General features: G+C 35.9%; 2 protein-coding genes across 2 annotated transcripts; both read right to left on the reverse strand.

Annotated features, from left to right (window-relative positions):
* Positions 1–7: 7 nt before the first annotated feature.
* LOC114459731 (eukaryotic translation initiation factor 4E type 2-like) lies at positions 8–8,261 on the reverse strand. Its single transcript, XM_028441889.1, has 7 exons — positions 8,039–8,261; positions 6,920–6,980; positions 5,003–5,137; positions 4,821–4,925; positions 4,067–4,219; positions 3,572–3,708; positions 8–253 (listed from the first exon to the last, which is right to left on the reverse strand). Exons 1-7 carry the CDS (start codon positions 8,044–8,046, stop codon positions 214–216), a joined length of 639 nt encoding a protein of 212 aa, XP_028297690.1. The 5' UTR covers positions 8,047–8,261; the 3' UTR covers positions 8–213.
* A 4,723-nt stretch (positions 8,262–12,984) lies between these two features.
* Positions 12,985–14,834, reverse strand: LOC114459729 (phosphatidylinositol 4,5-bisphosphate 3-kinase catalytic subunit alpha isoform-like; the record flags this gene model as incomplete). The annotated part of the gene is made up of 3 exons (XM_028441886.1): positions 12,985–13,629; positions 13,833–13,981; positions 14,683–14,834. Coding segments are annotated over 3 exons (426 nt in total), but the record flags the coding sequence as incomplete, so codon positions are not given.
* Positions 14,835–17,100: the final 2,266 nt, after the last annotated feature.

Genomic DNA, 17,100 nt, shown 5'->3' on the forward strand with positions numbered 1-17,100 from the left:
TCCACTGATAGATGATGTACTTTTATTTATTTACACCATCAAATACAAACAAACAAGTGACCTGATACAACCAATCAGAGCCCCCGACCCGCCCTAATAATTAATCCATTATTAACCAATCGGCCAATCACTGATCCACCGATTGGAGCAGAACTTAATAGGTTCAGTGGGTAGAGCTGCACTGTGATTGGCTGGTGGTGGTCAGCTGGTCCTTCAGAGGGAGATCTTTGTGTTCCTGTAGCTGGAGTTATCTCTGAAAAACACACATTAAATATCATTTGTATTTGGCAATTGAAAAAAAAAAAAAAAAAAAAAAAAAAAAAAAACACCTTTTCCCTACAACTTGGCCACTGGTACCATTGAACAACATCTCCTTTCAATGTGTGACCTTCACTCAAGTTAATATTTAAGGTCAAGAACTCCTCAGACAAGTGAACAAAGTGACACTTTCATGCTCTCAGTAGACGAAGCTCAGCCACAACAAAAATAAGACTTTTTTTTACTATAACTTGGTCACTGTTGACAACGCACAAAAAACCTGCCACGGCATTGTCCCACATTGTCCCACATTGTCCCACATTGTCCTACATTGTCCTACATTGTCCCACATTGTCCCACATTGTCCCACATTGTCCCACATTGTCCTACATTGTCCCACATTGTCCCACATTGTCCCACATTGTCCTACATTGTCCTACATTGTCCCAGAGTGTCAAAGATTGTCCCACATTGTCTCAAATTGTCCTACACACAAAACTACTTTTTCCCCTATAACTTGGCCACTGGTACCATTGAACAACATTTCCTTCCGATGAGTGACCTTGACCTTTGCTCAAGGTCATATTTAAGGTCAAGGTCAGTCTTTTGTTTTTTCTGCATTATGACTTTCAATTTCATTAGTAAAAACAACAAACTTGTCAACAAATCCAGATACACGTCATTTTTGCCAATTTTCAATTGCCTTTGTCGGCAAAAGACTTACCAGTGGCTGATGGTTTCAAATGATCTGTTCAGAGAGCTCCTGTTTTTGAGACGCTGACGACAGCATGACACAGTGATGGAGACGGAGGAGGAAGTGGAGTACGTGACCCGCAATTTAAAGGAAATTTAGGATCACAGGAATAATTCTAATTAACCATGAAATATTTAAAGGGGACATATCATGCTAAATCCACTTTTTTAGCCCTTAAATGCATTTTGTTGTATATTTAGATTGTTTAGAAGTACAGAAAAGCTCAAATTAATCTCTTCAGATGCTCCATTGATATCTTTATATTCTGTTTTGCTCATATTTTTCAATCTGTTTAGATTTTTCTATTCTCTATTACGTTTTTTGAACTATTACATCACAGTATTTGCAGCAGAACTGCCAAATTAGTTCATCAACTCCAGGTCCAACACTTCGAGCAATCCGCCATTTTTATTTCTCTTTTATTTTGTAGTCCAAGCTCCAGGATGCAGAAGTTACGAGAGGATAAGTCTAAATGTTGGGTTGTTGGATGTAGTAACCCACACGCTTCATTACACTGTCTCCCAGCATCAGAACCTTTTCAAAGTGTCTGGTTGAGTTTTATTTTTTATAGAAATGTACCACATCTGTGGATAAGGTCATTTTTGTGTGTGTGAAGCACTTCAATGATGACTGCTTCATCAACCTCCACCAGTATAAAGAAGGATTTACAGAAAGACTTTGTCTGATTGAGGGTTCAATTCCTTCTATCTTTGGAGACGATGAACAGAGCACTTCGGTAAGCTGTAAATAACGCTAAAAAGTGTGATAAGACGTCCCTGTCATTGTTTTGTTAGCATTAGCAGTTGCACCGTCTTCATATGTTAGCGCTGTGTGCTCGTTTTAGATCCTTGATGATATGGCCTACGTGATTTAATTTTACCTTGTTTGGCACCAAAATGTCAAGGTCGTGCCAAGTGTCAAAAACCGTAATTTTCCATAGCTCTACGAATATTTATCGTACAAGTCAGATGCTTACATTTCTGAAAAGCTCATCTCAAGTGGAGTATTTTATTTCGTAGGACTAAAGCTGTATGACCTACCAGTAAAAAGGTTGGTAGGGGTCAATGTTCATGATGTCACAAAAAAACAAAAAACCTTTTTCCCTATATCTTGGCCACTGGCAGCATTGAACAACATTTCCTTTCAATGTATGAACCTTGACCTTTGCTCAAGGTCATTTTTAGATCAAGAACTCCTCAGAAAAGTGAACAAAGTGAAACGTCAACGCTCTCAGGCTGACGAAGCTCAGACAAAACAAAAACACTTTGTTCCCTATAACTTGGTAATAAAGGAGACAGTGCTCAGACTGGTACCATTGAACAACATTTCCTTTCAATGTGTGACTTTGACATTTGCTCAAGGTCATATTTAAGGTAAAGGTCAGTCTTTTGTTTTTTCTGCATTATGACTTTCAATTTAATTAGTAAAAACAACAAACTTGTCAACAAATCCAGATACAGGTTGTCATTTTTGCAAATTTTTAAAATTCTCAATCTCCAAATCTGTATTCGCTTTGCAAATACAGGTCTTGAGTAGTTATCATTATTACTACTATTATTATTAATATTAGTGTTAAAAATGCTAACCTGAGACTATTGTCGTGGGTCATGTACTCCATAATGGTGTTACATTATTATTATTATTATTATTATTATTATTATTATTATTATTATTATTATTATTATTATTATTATTATTATTATTATCAATAATAATAATAAGAAGAACAATTCATGCTAACCTGAGGCTATCATTGTGGGTCTTTTACTCCATGATGGTGTTATATTATTATTATTATTACCTCCGCGAAGCACAAAAGTGGAGAAAAATGATGCTTCGCGCGAAGAGCGATAAGGTTATGTTTTACCCTCTGTCTGTCTGTCTGTCTGTCTGTCTGTCTGTCTGTTATCAGGATAACTTGAAATGTTATGAACGGATTTGGATGAAACTTTCAGGAAATTGATAAATGGGACAAGAAACAGGTGATTAAATTTGGTGATGTTCTGGCTTCCCAAAGAAAATATATAGATATATATTTCCCATTAATTTTCTCATCCACACTGTGGAACTTCTGTTGTTTTAGAACACTGATGATGTCATCAGTGTTCCACCTAGAATGTTCTGATAATGTCATTAACAGTGATGATGTCAAAAATGTATGCTAATGCAGTGCGAATCTGTCAGTCAGTCTGTCTGTTAGCAAGATAACTTGAAATGTTATGAACGAATATAGATGAAATTTTCAGGAAAAATGATAAATGGGACAAAGAACTGTTGATTCAATTTTGACAATATTCTGGCTACCAAAACAAAATATATAGACATCCCATATTTTTCCCATCCACACTGTGGAAATGTGATGACATCATAGGTTATCTCAGAGTCAAACACCTCAATGTTGACAGGTAGTCAAGGTAATCCTGAGTTTACCATGTTACAATGACCGGAGAGTGTTGGCTGAGCTTGAGCTGCTTGGCGGAGGTCTGCGCTCTCCGAGTGCTTGTCCAGTTATTATTATTACTATTGTTAATAATATTAATATGTGTTAATAATGCTAACCTGAGGCTATCGTCGTGGGTCTTGTACTCCATGATGGTGTTAGCTGGGAGGTTCAACACTCGTCTTAAAGTGTCTCTGATCCTGGACGTGGTCGTGTGGTCGCTGGACGTTTTGTTCCAGATGGACAGGATATCCTCCTTAAAGAGAAAGGTACGTTAGCTAACATTAGCATCATGTGACCAGTTAGCTACTGACCAAACACAGAACAGCTAGCATAGCTGGCTAACTACTGATGGACAGGATGTCCTCGTTAGATACTAGTGTTAGCAAGTATTAGTGTTAGTTACTATGTTTGGGGTACCTGGAAGTGTATGGAGACCACCACAGCTCCACAGATCTAGTATTAGTTAGTCGCTACTAGTGTCAGTTAGTATGTACTAGTGTTAGTATGTACTAGTAATAGTAAGTGTGTACTAGTTGGGGTACCTGAAACCATATGAAGATCACCACAGCTACACAGATCTAGTATTAGTTAGTAGGTACTAGTTGGGGTACCTGGAAGCGTATGGAGACCACAGCTCCACAGATCTCCTCTCCCACCATGAACTGTTCTCCTAGCATAGCCAGGATGATGTTCTCCCACAGTCGACTGGACAGACCTTTACGTAGACGGATGATCCACTTCCCTCCGGCACGGTTACACTCATCCTGGACATGATAGCAAGGCATTAGCATCATGTCACCAGCTAGCTAACATTAACATCATGTCACCACTCACCAGTTAGCTAACATTAGCATCATTTCACCACTCACCAGTTAGCTAACATTAGCATCATGTCACCAGCTAGCTAACATTAACATCATATCACCAGTTACCTAACATTAGCATCATGTGACCAGTTAGCTAACATTAGCATAATATCCCCAGTTAGCTAACATTAGCATCATGTGACCAGTTAGCTAACATTAGCATAATATCCCCAGTTAGCTAACATTAGCATCATGTGACCAGTTAGCTAACATTAGCATAATATCCCCAGTTAGCTAACATTAGCATCATGGGCCTGTCCTCTGAAGCTGGATTCAATGGGTGTGCTGTACTACGACACTACTGATCCAGCTTCAGAGCACAGGCCCATGTGTCAGAGTAAAGTGATGATGATGATGATGATGATGATGATGATGATGATGATGATGATGATGATGATGATGATGATGATGATGATGATGATGATGATGATGATGATGATGATGATGATGATGATGATGATGATGATGATGATGATGATGATGATGATGAAGGTGTTACCTCCCACATAGGTTTGATTCCCTCCTTAAACAGGTGAAAGTCACTGTGTCCACTCAGGTCTCCAGGACGGATCAGATGACTGTAGAACCTCCAGAACTGTTCCACCTGACAACATCACAACATCAGAGTGTGTGTGTGTGTGTGTGTGTGTGTGTGTGTGTGTGTGTGTGTGTGTGTCCTACTGTTCCAATGGTTCCTATCTGTCTGATGTTCTGTTCATAACTCAGTGAACTAGCAGGTCTACTAGGAGTTCTCCTACTGAACCAGAACGTGTATTTATACTGGAGAGGATGTTCACCCAGCGCTGCACACACACTCTGTAAACACACACACATACAACAGGTCAACACACACTCTGTAAACACACACACATACAACAGGTCAACACACACTCTGTAAACACACACACATACAACAGGTCAACACACACTCTGTAAACACACACACATACAACAGGTCAACACACACTCTGTAAACACACACACACACACAGGGGGTACACTACAAAGCTCATTATCTATATCTAAAAAGAAACTAAAGCAACAACTACTAAAGAGATGTACCCAAGGGATCTGAGGTTGAGGGTTAAATTCCTTTCTCTTAATGGATCAAATTCAAAATCCTTTCATTTACTGATGACATCATTTAGGAAAGGTATAGATGTATATCTAATGGACAGATCTACAGTCAGCTGATGGAGCCTGTGTGTCGATCGTATGCACGGACGGGTGAAATCAATCAATCATTAATTCATTCATACACTATAGTGAGGCTGAGGCTAACCCATCAGGAACATACTATAGTAAACAATGTGTTCTCATCCCAGTGTGTGATAAATAGATCTACATGAATAGAAACATGTGTGTGCTGTAATAAAGTTTAACTGCAGAGCTCTGTCTGTTTATCATCCAATAGATTAATATCATAAATAATCTCACACTTTTACACATTAACAGTATCAGCAGCTTCCTGTCTGAGTTCTTTTATTCCTGCCTTTTCTGTAACATCAGTGTTGTTTTGGTCTGAATTATGGATTTTAATTATTATAATTTTAAACTTCAGCAACACCTAACCTGGTTGGTACCAAGTTATGAAGTGGATGAGATGTGAGCGAGTGTAAAAAAACAGTGTTGCTCTTCGCTGTCATCAATGATTTAAATGTATTATATCTATCCATTAATCACAGGATTGTCTGCATGTGTGTGTTTGTGGAGCGAATATCTCACTGATGCTGTGTCTGGTCCACCAGAACGATTTTTGCCAGCGTACCATAGAGCGAGTTTCTGCATCCATTATTTTGGACTTATTTGGTGCAAAATGTTTATTTTTATTTTATTTTGAATTCACCGCGGAATCAACACGGGTTACACCAAACAGAGGGTTAGACCGGAGAGGGGGAGGGCCATCTGAGCAGCCGCACTCACACTGATAAACTAACAAGACTCTCAAGTCTCACACATTGGATGTGAGACACGCATTTCAACCTGATGTGAGTCACTGAGTGTGTGTATGTGCACGGCTGATGAGCGTTCACGTGTGAGAGTGAGCCTACAGAGGAGAGATGGACAGGTAGTCACACACACACGCGCACACACACACAGTTAGGTGTAGTGGCAGGTGTGGTGTGAGTGAAGCACTGTCTATGTGACATGTAAACACTTAGAAATAATATTAGGCGTGCAGGTGTGTTAGTGTGTATAACGGACCACCATTTAGTCTGGTTACAGACTGTGTCACTATACCTGTCCATAGAGTGGTAGTGACTGTACTTCTGACAGGGACTGTACTAGTTTATTTAAGATAATAATCTGTTCCTCCTGTAAAGACGATCGCTTTGCTAGGTTCTCCATTGATTGGTCAGACGCTGCAAGCTCCACCCCTTTTATGTGCACGCGCACATACCAAGGCTGAAATCACTTGGCTTGAATTAGCATGTTGCTATCAACCTTCGTAGGACAGCTTCTCTCTGACAGGGAATGTTTGGTTAGTTGAAGATTAATCTATAATATAATGAGCTAGCTTCGTAGCATACCCCCTCTATGTCTGTGAACTGTTAGGACATTCGTGTTGTAAACAAACATGTACAAACAAACAAACACCTTGCGTATGTTGTTGGTGCCATCACTGTTGTCATGGTAACAGCCCATCTCCTCCTGAACTCTGATAAACACAAACATCATCTGTTACTGAGACAATAAAGGCTTAAAGTTGGACTTAATATTAATGATATTCATAATAATGGCTTAGAGACTCAAAGCACGAATAGAAACCATTATTCATTCACACCAGTCAAACCTGTGGTGGTCAGCTACAATGTAGCCACAGCTGCGCTGGGTTAGGGACCCTAACCCAGATATTAGTGTTATCATCTTTACTTCATTAGTAGCGTATATTTTTAATGAGATATCACCATGTGTTTAAGCCATCATAATAATATATAAAGATACGTGTGTATCCATCACCTCTGTTTACCACACGGTATAAATGTGTTTATTTATTGATCACAGATTAATAATGAGATATACAGAGAGGGAGGGGCTAATCTATGGGGTACTACGGCTCTCCAACGACTAAAATACACACAGTGCACGCTGCTCAATGTTCACCTACACTTTGTCTGTAGTGTTGTTAACACTGTTGGATGTGACATCCAACATCACACAACACTGCTGAGCTGCTCCTCTGTTCATTACAATTTAATGTTTAGAGTTAAAAACACTCACTAGTCTCATTAAATGTGATAAATTAACTAAATAACACCATATTTAACTTTTACTACTTTTAAAATGTTCAAACCACAGAAACTTTATTTTTTTACGTGTTTGTCCTTTATTCTCACTGCTCAGTAACAGATGACGTCACGTCCTGTTGGTCTCAGTAGTGGTTTCTATTGGCTGTTTAATCAGAGTAAAAGCTGCAGCGCCGACTGTAATCATTAAATCTGTGATCGATCTCATGGGTCTAAATAAGACGTGTATTTAATGTAAACAGCTGATTGGCTGAGCTGGAGAGGGGGCGTGGTCAGCTTTAAACCAAGTTTAAACCATTGACCAAGCTCTACTAAGAACACTTGTTTCCATGGAAACTAAGGTGTTTACGATTTAGTTAGATTCTAGATTAACTGATCCCGACTCTCAGGATAAACATGGATCTTTAACTAATCTAAGCTGTCCTCTCTTAGGTCCGCTGAGCCTGTCATTGATAACTTTCATTCTTACCGATCCATGGAGTCCGTGAAGGCTTTGTTTCCGGTCCGCTGTGCGTTACTTAGTCAGTGATCATAAATATGGTGAGTTATTGATAAATACAGTTAGTTATTGATAAATACAGTTAGTTATTGATAAATAGAGTTAGTTATTGATGATAATCCGGTGGTTTTTCAGTCTAAACCGCTGCTCACACTGACCCGTACTGCGCATGCGTAAAGGCATCCGACGGCAGCCGAGTAGGGACAGATTAGTGTGTGAGAGAACTGCTCCCCCTGCAGGTAGTCCTCAGAATAACCACTTAAAGCTTTAATTAGAAAAGAGATTCTCAACTGGTGGGTCGCAGACCTGTCCTGGGTCACAGAGCTGTCCTGGGTGGGTCGTGGACAGATGGTCAAAAATGAACAAATACTTAATGTCTCTCATGTTGGACTTTTTATTTAAAAAAAACATTTTCTTTTGACAAGCACGTTATAAAATGCATGTTGAAAGGAAAATATATAGATTTATGTTTTCAAAAAGTATTATATATATATGTGTACAACAGCTATTTTAGAAAAACAAAGTTTAACTGGTTGAAATCTAAAAAAATAAATTAAAAAAAGTGGGTCACAATTTAATGACAATATGTGGGTCCCAGGGTGAGAGCAGTTGAGAACCCCTGAACTAGACTATAATCATGTTTATTATAAATTATAACATATAATAATATATTCTTTCTATAGCAGAATAAAGTACAGGGAAATAACTGCTCCTATTTATAAATATAAAATGACACATTTCTAATGTGACTCAGCTATGATACATGTTTACATTTAACCACAAACATTTATTAGGATGTAAACTAATAATAATTATTATTGTTAGGATGTAAATTAGTCATAATTACAGTATATCTATTGTTAGAATTTAATCTACTAATTAGGCCTGAGCGCCACGAGCTGGCAAACGGCCTCTTGCTCTTGTAGTGGCTACACTACGAGTGAAGGGGCGGAGCCTATGTGAACGCCACGTGCCCGTCAGTGACCAGAGACCCTTGTAATGTCGTAGGCATTCTCCCGCGCTTTCTTTCTTTCTTTCTTTCCTGTGTCAGAACCAACTCTGACTTTTCACCCACTGAACCATTATGTAGAGTCTCAAATATTCCATTTCTGGCTATTTCCGATTTTAAAAATGCAAAAATCTGACGCGCCCCTTATTACGCCAAAAACGCATTACGAGATAGGAATTGCCAAAAAAATTAATTCATGGTAGAATCATGTAAATTGACACAGAAGTAGACCGTTACAAGACAAGTAAAAAAATTATTAAGACCATGTCAAAAAACACACAGGAAGTCCAGAATCTTGAAATGAAAATAAAAAAAAGCAAAATTGCTATTTTCGCTCACGTTGTATTTTAACGTATTTTTCCTTGAACGGTTCACTGACGGGTTCAAAATCGCTGGAGAACATCGAGAGAAGTGGGACACCAAAAGCGATCCATGGATTTTTGATAACTTTTATGGTGTTTGTAGGGCGGAGCCAAGAATTTTGGGCAGAAATTACACAATATTCAAATTTTTTGAAGATGCTCCCATTTGCACAAACAAACTCCGATTTGTGTGAAATGTGAATCAGTTAAACTCTCGTCCCTAAACCGGCTCAATGTGGAAAGACTGACATTGGGGCGTTAGCGCCCCCTACAGAGTGACAACAATTTAATATGGGGAAAAAAAAACAAAAATGTTTGGAATTTTTCACAAACTTTTGTTTTGGTCTCTTGATCAAAAGAGTCAAAGAGACGCATGTTTTATTTTTTATCTTGTTATTTTGTATCAAGATTCTCTCCATTTTTTATTAATAGAAAAATGGCCAAATCTTGAAAATCGTACTCATACTACTATTAATACTACTATTACAATTATTACTACTATTACTATTATTACTATTATTACTATTATTACTACTACCACTATTACTACTATTAATACTACTATTACAATTATTACTACTATTACAATTATTACTACTACTGTTATTACTACTACTACTATTACAATTATTACTACTACTGTTATTACTACTACTACTATTATTACTACTATCACTACTACTACTACTACTACTACTACAATTATTACTACTATTACTATTATTACTACTACTGTTATTACTACTACTACTATTATTACTACTACCACTATTATTACTATTATTACTACTACCACTATTACTACTACTACTACTACTATTATTACTACTACCACTATTATTACTATTATTACTACTACTACTATTATTACTACTACTACTACCACTATTACTACTATTATTACTACTACTACTACTACTATTACTACTACTACCACTATTACTACTACTACTACAACTACTATTATTACTACTACCACTATTTCTACTACTACTACTACTACTACTATTACTACTACTACTACTATTATTACTACTACCACTATTATTACTATTATTACTACTACCACTATTACTACTACTACTACTACTATTATTACTACTACCACTATTATTACTATTATTACTACTACTACTATTACTACTACTACTACTACTACTACTACTACCACTATTACTACTATTATTACTACTACTACTACTACTATTACTACTACTCTAACCAACTATTACTACGACACTACTACCACTACTATTATTACTACTACCACTATTACTACTACCTACTACTACCTACTATTACTACTACTAATACTATTACTACTAACGACACCTATTACTACGACTACTACGTACTAGTACTACTACTACCAACTATTACTACTATATTACTACTACTACTACTAACTACTACTACTACTACTACCTACTAACCACTATTACTACTACTATTATTACTACTACTACTACTACTATACTACTACTACCACTATTACCGACGACTACAACTACTATTATTACTACATACCACTATTACTACTACTACTACTACTATTATTAACTACCACCACTAATTAATACTATAGTATACTACCACTATTACTACTACTACTACTACTACAATTATTACTACTATTACTATTATTACTATTATTACTACTACTGTTATTACTACTACTACTATTATTACTACTACCACTATTATTACTATTATTACTACTACCACTATTACTACTACTACTACTACTATTATTACTACTACCACTATTACTACTATTATTACTACTACCACTATTACTACTACTACTACTACTACTACAATTATTACTACTATTACTATTATTACTATTATTACTACTACTGTTATTACTACTACTACTATTATTACTACTACCACTATTACTACTATTATTACTACTACCACTATTACTACTACTACTACTACTATTATTACTACTATTACTATTATTACTATTATTACTACTACTACTATTATTACTACTACTACTACTACTACCAATATTACTACTATTATTACTACTACTACTATTAATACTACTACCACTATTACTACTACTACTACAACTACTATTATTACTACTACCACTATTACTACTACTACTACTACTACTATTACTACTACTACCACTATTACTACTACTACTACTACTATTACTACTACTACCACTACTACTACTACTACTACTACTACTACCACTATTACTACTATTATTACTACTACTACTACTACTACTACTATTACTACTACTACCACTATTACTACTACTACTACAACTACTATTATTACTACTACCACTATTACTACTACTACTACTACTACTATTACTACTACTACTACGATTACTACTACTACCACTATTACTACTATTATTACTACTACCACTATTACTACTACTACTACTACAATTATTACTACTATTACTATTATTACTATTATTACTACTACTGTTATTACTACTACTACTACTATTACTACTACCACTATTATTACTATTATTACTACTACCACTATTACTACTACTACTACTACTATTATTACTATTATTACTACTACTACTACTACCACTATTACTACTATTATTACTACTACTACTACTACTATTACTACTACTACCACTATTACTACTACTACTACTATTATTACTACTACCACTATTACTACTACTACTACTACTACTATTACTACTACTACTACTATTACTACTACTACTATTATTACTACTATTACTACTACTACTACTACTACTATTACTACTACTACCACTATTACTACTATTATTACTACTACTACTACTATTACTACTACTACTACTACTACTACTACCACTATTACTACTATTATTACTACTACTACTACTACTACTGCTATTACTACTACTACCACTATTACTACTACTACTACAACTACTATTATTACTACTACCACTATTACTACTACTACTACTATTACTACTACTACCACTATTACTACTATTACTACTACTACTACTACTACTACTACTACTACTACTACTACTACTACTATTACTACTACTACTACAACTACTATTATTACTACTACTACTACTACTACTACTACTACTACTACCACTATTACTACTACTACTACAACTACTATTATTACTACTACTACTATTACTACTACTACTACTACTACTACTACCACTATTACTACTATTATTACTACTACAACTACTACTACTACTACTATTATTACTATTACTACTACTATTACTACTACTACTACAACAACTACTACTACTACTATTACTACTACTACTACTATTATTACTATTACTACTACTACTTTTATTACTACTACCAATACTATTACTTGCCTTATTTATCAATAGTACATTGAGATATAAGGCAAAGGTAGCGCGGTGAAGGCGTTTATCACCGCTTGCGGTGATATTTATCATTATTGTTAAGGTGTAATCTTCTCTGGTTCTTCTCTGGTTCTTCTCTGGTTTTCCTCTGGTTCTCCACTGGTTCTCCTTCATTATTTCATGAATCAACAACAGCTCACTGAAAATCCCACCTGAGCTTTTATTTTGAAACATCAGATGTTCAGAATCAGACCTCATCAATAACATCCTGTTTACAAACCTCACAATGGCAACATGTGTGAAATCAACAGAAGTGCTGCGTTATAAACAAGGAGTAACGTAAGGACGCGTGTGATTGGCTCAGAGTGCCTTTGATCTCAGACACACAGGAACAAAGTGTAGCACATTTTACACACAAACATCATTTCAAAGGTCAGCTACAAGTTTATAAAGATTACTTTATAGAGTACTTTAAAATACTTTAAAAATACCTTAAAGATTACTTTAATGATTATCTACAAATACCTTAAAAATACTTTAGAGCTGATCAAAGGTAAATGGTTGATTGTCATGAGGTGCTGATTTATTGCTTTGAGGGAATCTTAAAAAACCCTCAGGAAGACATTCTTCATCTTCATCATCATCATCATCTCCTTCTTCATTATCGTCTGAGTTCAGAGAGAGCGTGTGTGTGTGTGTGTGTGTGTGTGTGTGTGTCAGTGTTCATTAGGCATGTGTCTAATAGTGTGAAATATCCAGTCCATCTTTGTGCTCCATCCTCCATGATGAGCATCATTCATCTGTTTACTGAAATACTCCAAGGCTTCCTGCTGGGTTTTCTCTGACACACACACCACACACACACACACACACACACACCACACACACAGGTTAAAGTGTGTAGTGACTAATTGTTTTAAATTTAAAGCATTGTTAGTGATAAATCAGGTGATAAAAACAGAGTAGAGTTTCATTTCCTGTGGACCACATTGGGAGCTTGAGGGCCGTATTTGGCCCCCGGGCCATGAGTTTGGTAATACGTACCCAGGGCCAGGGTCTTCCTCAGGTAGGAGATGTCATCAAAGCTCTGGAGCTCAGGGATTCCACAGCCCAGCAGCAAAGAGAACAGGTTGATGAACAGACTGGCATGTTCTCTAATGGACAGGTAGGCCTTATAGCACATCTCCTGGAACCTGTTATACATGTTATACATGTTATAAATCACATGTTATACATGTTATAAATCACATGTTATACATGTTATAAATCACATGTTATACATGTTATAAGTCACATGTTATACATGTTATAAGTCACATGTTATACATGTTATAAATCACATTATATATGTTATAAATCACATGTTATACATGTTATAAATCACATGTTATACATGTTATAAGTCACATGTTATACATGTTATAAATCACATGTTATACATGTTATAAATCACATTATATATGTTATAAATCACATTATATATGTTATAAATCACATGTTATACATGTTATAAATCACATTATATATGTTATAAATCACATGTTATACATGTTATAAATCACATGTTATACATGTTATAAATCACATTATATATGTTATAAATCACATGTTATACATGTTATAAATCACATGTTATACATGTTATAAGTCACATGTTATACATGTTATAAGTCACATGTTATACATGTTATAAATCACGTTATATATGTTATAAATCACATGTTATACATGTTATAAATCATATGTTATACATGTTATAAGTCACATGTTATACATGTTATAAATCACATGTTATACATGTTATAAGTCACATGTTATACATGTTATAAATCACATGTTATATATGTTATAAATCACATGTTATACATGTTATAAATCACATGTGATACATCACCTGTGGAACTCTTTGGTCTTGGTTGGTTCCTGGACTCCTTTACTGATGACGATTAGAAAGTCTTGAGTTAAAACAAAAGGAACTCTTTCTCTTTTATATCCAAACTTCTTCTTCTTATGGTCCAAGAAATGACCAAAGTCTATGTGGAAAAGCTGGAAAACAGGGTTAATAACAGGGTTAATAACAGGGTTAATAACAAGGTTAATAACAGGGTGAATAACAAGGTGAATAACAGGGTTAATAACAGGGTGAATAACAGGGTGAATAACAGGGTTAATAACAGGGTGAATAACAAGGTGAATAACAAGGTGAATAACAGGGTTAATAACAAGGTGAATAACAAGGTGAATAACAGGGTGAATAACAGGGTGAATAACAGGGTGAATAACAGGGTGAATAACAGGGTGAATAACAGGGTTAATAACAGGGTTAATAACAGGGTGAATAACAGGGTGAATAACAAGGTGAATAACAGGGTGAATAACAGGGTGAATAACAGGGTGAATAACAGGGTTAATAACAGGGTGAATAACAGGGTGAATAACAGGGTTAATAACAGGGTGAATAACAGGGTGAATAACAAGGTGAATAACAGGGTTAATAACAGGGTTAATAACAGGGTGAATAACAGGGTGAATAACAGGGTGAATAACAGGGTGAATAACAGGGTTAATAACAGGGTGAATAACAGGGTGAATAACAAGGTGAATAACAAGGTGAATAACAGGGTGAATAACAGGGTGAATAACAAGGTGAATAACAGGGTTAATAACAGGGTGAATAACAAGGTGAATAACAGGGTTAATAACAGGGTTAATAACAGGGTTAATAACAGGGTTAATAACAGGGTGAATAACAGGGTGAATAACAGGGTGAATAACAGGGTGAATAACAGGGTGAATAACAGGGTGAATAACAGGGTTAATAACAGGGTGAATAACAGGGTGAATAACAGGGTTAATAACAGGGTGAATAACAGGGTGAATAACAGGGTGAATAACAGGGTGAATAACAGGGTGAATAACAAGGTGAATAACAGGGTGAATAACAGGGTGAATAACAGGGTGAATAACAGGGTGAATAACAGGGTTAATAACAGGGTGAATAACAGGGTGAATAACAAGGTGAATAACAGGGTGAATAACAGGGTGAATAACAGGGTGAATAACAGGGTTAATAACAGGGTTAATAACAGGGTGAATAACAAGGTGAATAACAGGGTGAATAACAAGGTGAATAACAAGGTGAATAACAGGGTGAATAACAGGGTGAATAACAAGGTGAATAACAGGGTGAATAACAGGGTGAATAACAGGGTGAATAACAAGGTGAATAACAGGGTTAATAACAAGGTGAATAACAGGGTGAATAACAAGGTGAATAACAGGGTGAATAACAAGGTGAATAACAGGGTTAATAACAAGGTGAATAACAGGGTGAATAACAGGGTGAATAACAAGGTGAATAACAGGGTTAATAACAAGGTTAATAACAGGGTGAATAACAGGGTGAATAACAGGGTTAATAACAGGGTGAATAACAGGGTGAATAACAAGGTGAATAACAGGGTGAATAACAGGGTGAATAACAGGGTGAATAACAGGGTTAATAACAGGGTTAATAACAGGGTTAATAACAGGGTGAATAACAAGGTGAATAACAGGGTGAATAACAAGGTGAATAACAGGGTGAATAACAAGGTGAATAACAGGGTGAATAACAGGGTGAATAACAGGGTGAATAACAGGGTGAATAACAGGGTGAATAACAGGGTTAATAACAGGGTTAATAACAGGGTTAATAACAGGGTGAATAACAGGGTTAATAACAGGGTGAATAACAAGGTGAATAACAGGGTTAATAACAGGGTGAATAACAGGGTTAATAACAGGGTTAATAACAGGGTGAATAACAGGGTGAATAACAAGGTGAATAACAGGGTGAATAACAAGGTGAATAACAGGGTGAATAACAAGGTGAATAACAGGGTGAATAACAGGGTGAATAACAGGGTGAATAACAGGGTGAATAACAGGGTGAATAACAGGGTTAATAACAGGGTGAATAACAAGGTGAATAACAGGGTGAATAACAGGGTGAATAACAGGGTTAATAACAGGGTGAATAACAGGGTGAATAACAGGGTTAATAACATGGTTAATAACAAGGTTAATAACAGGGTGAATAACAAGGTGAATAACAGGGTGAATAACAGGGTGAATAACAGGGTTAATAACAGGGTGAATAACAGGGTTAATAACAGGGTAAATAACAGGGTGAATAACAGGGTGAATAACAGGGTGAATAACAGGGTGAATAACAAGGTTAATAACAGGGTAAATAACAGGGTGAACAAGGTTAATAAGGTGAATAACAGGGTTAATAACAGGGTGAATAACAGGGTTAATAACAGGGTGA

The sequence above is a fragment of the Gouania willdenowi genome, unplaced genomic scaffold (assembly GCF_900634775.1).
Source record: "Gouania willdenowi unplaced genomic scaffold, fGouWil2.1 scaffold_339_arrow_ctg1, whole genome shotgun sequence".
Classification (NCBI taxonomy): Eukaryota; Metazoa; Chordata; class Actinopteri; order Blenniiformes; family Gobiesocidae; genus Gouania; species Gouania willdenowi.

Excerpts from the sequence above, each read along its gene's own strand:
- LOC114459731 (XM_028441889.1), bottom strand. Across the intron at positions 5,138-6,919 it reads GCACCAACAACATACGCAAG|AGTGTGTGTGCAGCGCTGGG; the intron begins GTGTTTGTTTGT and ends GTGTGTTTACAG. Across the intron at positions 3,709-4,066 it reads TGGTCTCCATACGCTTCCAG|GAGGATATCCTGTCCATCTG; the intron begins GTACCCCAACTA and ends TTTCTCTTTAAG.